At 39.8% G+C, this 6,398-nt stretch overlaps 3 protein-coding genes across 3 annotated transcripts in view; 1 reads left to right on the forward strand and 2 right to left on the reverse strand.

Moving 5' to 3' along the window:
- zgc:112332 (uncharacterized protein LOC553712 homolog) overlaps positions 1–836 on the reverse strand; it is an 8,627-nt gene extending 7,791 nt beyond the window's left edge. The window contains exons 1-2 of the mRNA XM_061063998.1: positions 680–836; positions 1–101 (exon numbers count right to left, since the gene is read on the reverse strand). The exon at positions 1–101 is cut by the window's left edge and continues 15 nt beyond it. Coding sequence (XP_060919981.1) covers positions 1–101; positions 680–690 — 112 coding nt within the window. The 5' untranslated portion in view covers positions 691–836. The remainder of the gene's footprint in view (positions 102–679) is intronic.
- The window catches only part of hnf4g (hepatocyte nuclear factor 4, gamma), a 187,438-nt gene that overhangs the window by 87,842 nt on the left and 93,198 nt on the right, over positions 1–6,398 (forward strand). The window lies entirely within an intron of this gene.
- On the reverse strand, positions 2,692–6,336 carry si:dkey-73n8.3 (uncharacterized protein LOC100150965 homolog). The gene is made up of 7 exons (XM_061064750.1): positions 6,181–6,336; positions 5,568–5,683; positions 5,087–5,242; positions 4,892–4,996; positions 4,445–4,654; positions 3,797–3,989; positions 2,692–3,128 (listed from the first exon to the last, which is right to left on the reverse strand). The coding sequence occupies exons 1-7, from the start codon at positions 6,192–6,194 to the stop codon at positions 3,026–3,028; spliced, it is 897 nt and encodes a 298-aa protein (XP_060920733.1). The 5' UTR covers positions 6,195–6,336; the 3' UTR covers positions 2,692–3,025.

Consider the following 6,398-nt stretch of genomic DNA (forward strand, 5'->3'; position numbering starts at 1 on the left):
CCCTGGCGGTCTCTTTTCCAATACCAGTGTTGGCCCCCGTGATGATGACTGTTTTTCCATCCAACCTCTCTTCAGATGACCAGCGGTTACAGCACACACTCCTGAACAACACACAGCAAGCAAAGCGTCAATAGAAGAAAGACTCACAAATATATACATTTCATAGATTTTTGTATGTCCCTTTAAAATCAACTGGAACGTTTCTAATCCCCACTGCTGTTTGTTTCAGTAATCTGATTTGTCAAATTGTACACATTCAGTCTAAAATGTGATCCAGTGTGGAATTTAACCACTAAATTGTTCTACAGACCCCTAACACTTTGCTACTTTAAAGCATGCTTCTTGTACACATAATAATTAGTCGGTGTTTACATTTACTAGTTGTTAATATGATGACAACATTCATTTCAAATTTCCTGAAACTGTTATGTTCAAACTCAGTGCAACAGATTAAAAGAAGCAAAATCAATGAGGAGGTCGCAATCAACAGGCTCGACACAAATAATTAGCAGGCACAGAAAAACGACCAGGATCGACAGGTCTAATCTGTTGCCAAATCTGCTGGAAGGGTGAAGTGTAACCCCCTCGCCCCCCTCCTGAAATTTCTGACATTCCTGCTACAACAATTGCCAGCCATCTAACATTTGCCTCATTTTCTGTATTGTGTATTTCTTCTTACCTGTAGTACATTCTTCCTCAAGAGCCTTAAATTTCCACCCCAGGACCAAGTGAGCCACTTTAGCAAGAAATGAATTTACCTCCCTCAGCGCTGTCTGACACAGTTCATCAACGGAGTCCGTGCCTGTCATGCATCTTCCGCCCCGCCCACCGCGTCATCACAATATCACGGCTGGACCAATCAGGCGCGAGCTGACGTATAATTGATTCGCAAGTTCACGCTCTTGGGAAGCAGGCGGCACTCCAGCTGTCTCCTGCTGCCTGATGATTCGAGAGAGGTGTAGGAGGTCTCAAGCAGGGTCGGCCCGTGGCATAGGCAGCATAGGCAAATGCTAGGGGCGCCAGCCTCCATAGGAATGAGTGCTGCAGAAAAGTTGAAGATAAGAAGAAGAAATAGAAGGAAAAATGCGTTTAAATATCACTAAATATTATTTATCTAATATCATTTTCATGCTTTTATTTAGTTATGATCAAAAAGAAGCCACGAAAACACAACTATCACATATTTAAAAAGGCTCTATTTTCTTGTCTCCTGCTTGGCCATCACAACACAGCTGCTCCTGACCTGCTTGTTGTGGAGGAGGTCAATTAAAATGTTTATTTCCCTCCTCCTGTTGTCATTAATAGTTTTAAGCTCTTGCCTTTAGAGTATTGGAGCATAAATGCATTTTGTGAAAGAAGTCCTTACTGAATAGATGTGTGTGCATGCTGTAGGTCTGGTTGAAGTCCTCTCTGTATAGATATGTGTGCATGCTGTAGGTCTGGTTGAAGTCCTCTCTGTATAGATATGTGTGCATGCTGTAGGTCTGGTTGAAGTCCTCTCTGTATAGATATTTGTGCATGCTGTAGGTCTGGTTGAAGTCCTCTCTGTATAGATATTTGTGCATGCTGTAGGTCTGGTTGAAGTCCTCTCTGTATAGATATTTGTGCATGCTGTAGGTCTGGTTGAAGTCCTCTCTGTATAGATATGTGTTCATGCTGTAGGTCTGGTTGAAGTCCTCTCTGTATAGATATTTGTGCATGCTGTAGGTCTGGTTGAAGTCCTCTCTGTATAGATATGTGTTCATGCTGTAGGTCTGGTTGAAGTCCTCTCTGTATAGATATGTGTGCATGCTGTAGGTCTGGTTGAAGTCCTCTCTGTATAGATATTTGTGCATGCTGTAGGTCTGGTTGAAAGGAAAACTATTGAGTTGAGTTTTCTGTACTGCTCGGAGAAAATTATATTTAAATAAAACACTATATTATAAAATGCAGATTGTTTCACAAAGGCTCATCTTCTCTCTCCAGATGTAATCAGAAACATTTAAATCCATCCCCTGGGTCCCTGTGACCACTTCTGCTCCCTAAACTGTTTGGTTTTGTTTGTTCTGTTACACTAGTTATTTGTATTTATTTCATTTTGTATTTACTTTTAAGAAATATTAGTGTTAATACCATTTTATAAATGTATGTTTATAAGTATTTTTTATTTTTTAAATAAAGACATTCTATTAAATATAAAGCTGTAAGCCAGTTTTCTTAAGTGGATGAATATTGTCTTTGGTGGTCAAACTGTCTTCAATATAAGGGGCAACTGCTGAAATCTTGCCTAGGGCACCAAAATGGCTAGGCCCGGCTCTGGTCTCAAGTAGTTAAATTCTTAGAAAAATAAGTTTTTTTTCCACCACTGCTGAATGTGACAACGCAGGGCGGGAAGGTCGAAACATGAAAACACTCACCTTAATTAAACGCTTGAATTGCAGGCTGTAATGTCGAGGCTGCTTGGAGAGGTCCAATAGCCTGCTGGCATCAATAGAAGTTTGTTTTTTTAATTAAAAATGCTCCTTTCTTTAATTATATTGCAATAGTGCTTTGTTGCCACTTGAGGTCCTCACTATTCATATTGGACCAGTCTGCCGTTACCAAAATTAGAATTAAAGGAACATTAAAAAATACTTTTAAATATTGAATAATTATGTGGTTATTCTTGTTATTTATACCTCTGCATATTTGAGTCAAAATAAAACAAACAAGAACATTCAGCAGTTTGGATTTAATCAGTGACATTTTTATTTTCAGCAGCTCGCCATCATCTCCAATATCATCACAGCTTTTACAAGTTTAGAAATCAAACTTTACCACAATGAGTTCTTTAGACGCTGCGTTTCAATCTTAGTTAACAAATTACATTTTCAGCATTCACCAAAGCATTTGCATTTCTATCTACGTGCACTTTTATTTGTCCACCACAAACACATCAGGTCACCATTCACCAAACTTAGCAATAGCATAACATTTGTAAATCCAGGGTGTCAGTGCATCTGCAAATAAGTATTGCTTTAATGCATGAAGAAAGGCATAATGTAAGTTATCTCCAGCGGATGCCAAGCATCTGGCAGCTCACAGCCCACAGCTTCAAGGCAGTGCCATCATCCTGACCTGCCCAGCAGCACTTTGCAAGCGCACAGTCCCTGTAAGGATATGAGTATTTACATTACATTACAAGGATATGAGTGCTTACAGTCCCCGCAAGGACAGGAATGTAACTTTGAAATGGTCACATAGTTTTGCAAACAAGATTACATTCTCAGGGATTATTTTATTGAATTTTTGAAACCAATTGACAAAGCATAGTCTAGGCACATGTTTCCTATTGCTCTCCCCCGCCACCAGCTAAATGTATCAACCTGGATTATATGCTCGTAAAAAATACTGGAAGTACAGTTTGAAATTCAGGTAAAATGCAGACACAATATGTAAATGTCTAATAAAAATACATGTTGGAATTAGACATTTAAATTTGTACAGCTTGAAAGTTTACTGGTAGGATACAAACATGTAAAACGTAAATAATTGATGAATAAATGTTTCTACAGGTGCTTGGACTTTTAATCCCTCACATTCCACTTCAATGTAGTTGGTTGATTATTTTTTTTGCTGACATCTTTTCAGAAGACTCTGATTAATATTATAATGAGCGATTCAGTACCTGGATACTCTTCACTTTCAAAGAAGACATCCTGTTGTGTCATTGTGTCATGGTGTTATGCTGTCTGGTAGCTGCTTGTTAACTACTCTGCCTGATTGAAACCAAATGGTCTCGAGTAATGTGATCAATTCAACAGCACTCCACACTGACCTGTAGTATCCTCCAGTGGGCAGCAGGTTCTCCGGGGTGACGGTGCAGTAGATGGTGGTTCTGGCTCCCTCTGCTGGGGTTTGGCTCAGAAATTTGAAGGTCGTGAGGAAATCCATTAAGGGGCGCCTGAAGTGCCTCGTTATCTCAGTGTTCACCATACCAGGGTCCACAGCATAGGCAGTCACACCGAGAGCTGAAGGGGAAAGACACAGAGCTCATCCTCAGAATAACTGATGTGGATCAAACACTGGTTCATTTCAGAAAGTCAAGGGACAACTGCAAAACATCTCCATCAGAGTCAATGGCACACAATGTTACATGTGCATACAACTGTGTTAGTTTGTCACATCATGACAATACTTAATAGAAAAAAAATGAACAACTAACCTCTTAATGATTAGACTCAAAGTGAGAATGGCAACAAAGGTGAGATTAGTGGAGTATTGATTGATTTCTTCAAAGAGAAATGGCTTTCCTGCAAACATGTTCCTCCCCGCTCTGTTCTTTGCCCAGAGGGGTTGTGGTTGAGGCATGAGACTCTCACGAAGGCAAGAGTTACAGATTGATTCTTTATGCATTTATTTTTATTTTTTTTAGGGAAAGTAACAAAGGAGCACAGAAAGAGACATTAAGAAGCAGATACACTACCTTCAGTCCTTTTGGCCAGCTCTCTGGTGAACAGGACATTTGCCAGCTTGCTCTGTGCATACGCCCTAACAGGGTGGTAGTCTTTCTCCCCCTTCAGGGCATCAAACTCGATCTTCCCCATATTGTGAGCCACCGAGGAAAGGTTTATGACCCGAGATGGGGCGGAGTGCTTCAGCAGGTCCAGTAACAGAAAGGTCAGGAAGAAGTGACCTGAAAATGAGTGAGAGTAGTGAGGGGGAAAAAACAGCTTGGAGTTGAGTCAAATTCTACAAGGAGCACATTTTAAACTGGGGCCCCAATTTGAGCTGATTGTTCTACTGCTGCATGCTCATTTTGTAGAATGAAATGCAGCCAGGGCATACCAATTTAGGTTATTAAATCAGAAAGAAAACCCCAGGATTCCTGTCCACAGAAGTGGTTTCCATCTTTTTTTTTTCAGTCTCATACCTAAGTGATTGACTCCAAACTGCATTTCATATCCATCCACTGTGAGGCCATAAGGACAAATAGCCACGCCTGCGTTGTTGATCAGGAAGTGAAGAGCCTTCTCAGCTGGAAAACAAAATAAAAGTCACCTGCATTATAATCCTTAAAATATGAACTGTATTTTGTACTTTGTGCCTCTGCGTATGTGTCACCCACTGTTGTAGACGTTCTCTGCAAACTGGCAGATGGATTTGGTGTCAGCCAGATCCAGTTGCTTGGCGACTACTTTGGCTCCCTTCACCTCCCTCATGATGTCACGGGCAGCTTGTTCTGCTTTCACCATGTCTCTGCAGGCCAAAATCACCCGTGCACCTACAAAGATTCAGACTATCAAGCTTTTTTAAAAATATCTTCGTATATGTTTTGAAGCAGTTACTCTTTTTAATGCCAGCCCTTCGTTCTGCTTTTGTCTGTTTTTTTAGCCATATTTATTATTTTGAACATTATATCTTAAACTTAATTCAGCAGTTTGGTACATGATCCAGCTCATTATATTTGTTATTCTTCTGAGCTTGTTAGCTTAAAAAAAAAACTCCCCACACTGTAATGCTGAGTCACACAGCACAAGAGAATAACTCAAAGATCCTTTAGGTAAACTTATTTATCTGCCTTTAAACATGTTGTTTTGTTTGCTTGCCTCTGCCAGCCAGGTCTTTAGCCGTCTCTTTGCCTATTCCAACGTTGGCCCCTGTTACTAGAGCAGTCTTCCCGTCTAGATTCACATCTGAGGACCATTTTGTGACAAACAGAGACCTAAAAAAACCAGGGTTGGAGGCATAAACAATAAGAACAAGGAGGGATCCTAACAGGGATCCTAACACAGGAGGAACAGGATGATGAAATGCAAAGGCAAAAGATTTTTGTTAATACGATGTTTTATCCCTCTGTAAATAAATGACAAGGTGGATGAGGTTTGAAAAAAGAACAGTTCCTGAAACCACTGACATTATACTGTATAAGAAAATGTTAAAAAAAAAAGTCAGACATTTGAAGTGACTTTACTTGACATTTAAGAACTGACCTTTAGAAACCATCCCCACCCATCTTTTGGTCAAATCTTGGAAACTCAGAGTGATTACTAAAACACATTTTTGGATGAATTCTATGTGCCCTTAAACTTTGTATGAAGCACTAAAAAAGGTTTTGCATGACTTGAAAAAAAAACATTTCTTAACGGAGACTATACCACTTTTATCTTCTAGTTTATTTTCTTTGTTGATGATATCCTATTATTCATACAAGTTTCTTACCTGATCGCTTGCATCTCTGTCTTCGTTTAAGCACAATTGCGAAATCCCTCGTAAAATTAGAGTGTCTCCTTTTTTGACTTGAGTTATCACAAGACAGAGGTCCAGAGATTTGAGGAGGATGAAGACACAGATGTGAGAGAGAGAGAGAGAGAGAGAGAGAGAGAGAGAGAGAGAGAGAGAGAGAGAAGGGACTTTATTCCCAATAAAAATGGGTAACA

The sequence above is a fragment of the Labrus mixtus genome, chromosome 19 (assembly GCF_963584025.1).
Source record: "Labrus mixtus chromosome 19, fLabMix1.1, whole genome shotgun sequence".
NCBI lineage: Eukaryota > Metazoa > Chordata > Actinopteri > Labriformes > Labridae > Labrus > Labrus mixtus.

Excerpts from the sequence above, each read along its gene's own strand:
- si:dkey-73n8.3 (XM_061064750.1), bottom strand. Across the intron at positions 5,243-5,567 it reads TAAAGACCTGGCTGGCAGAG|GTGCACGGGTGATTTTGGCC; the intron begins GCAAGCAAACAA and ends GAATCTTTGTAG. Across the intron at positions 4,655-4,891 it reads GTTTGGAGTCAATCACTTAG|GTCACTTCTTCCTGACCTTT; the intron begins GTATGAGACTGA and ends ACTCATTTTCAG.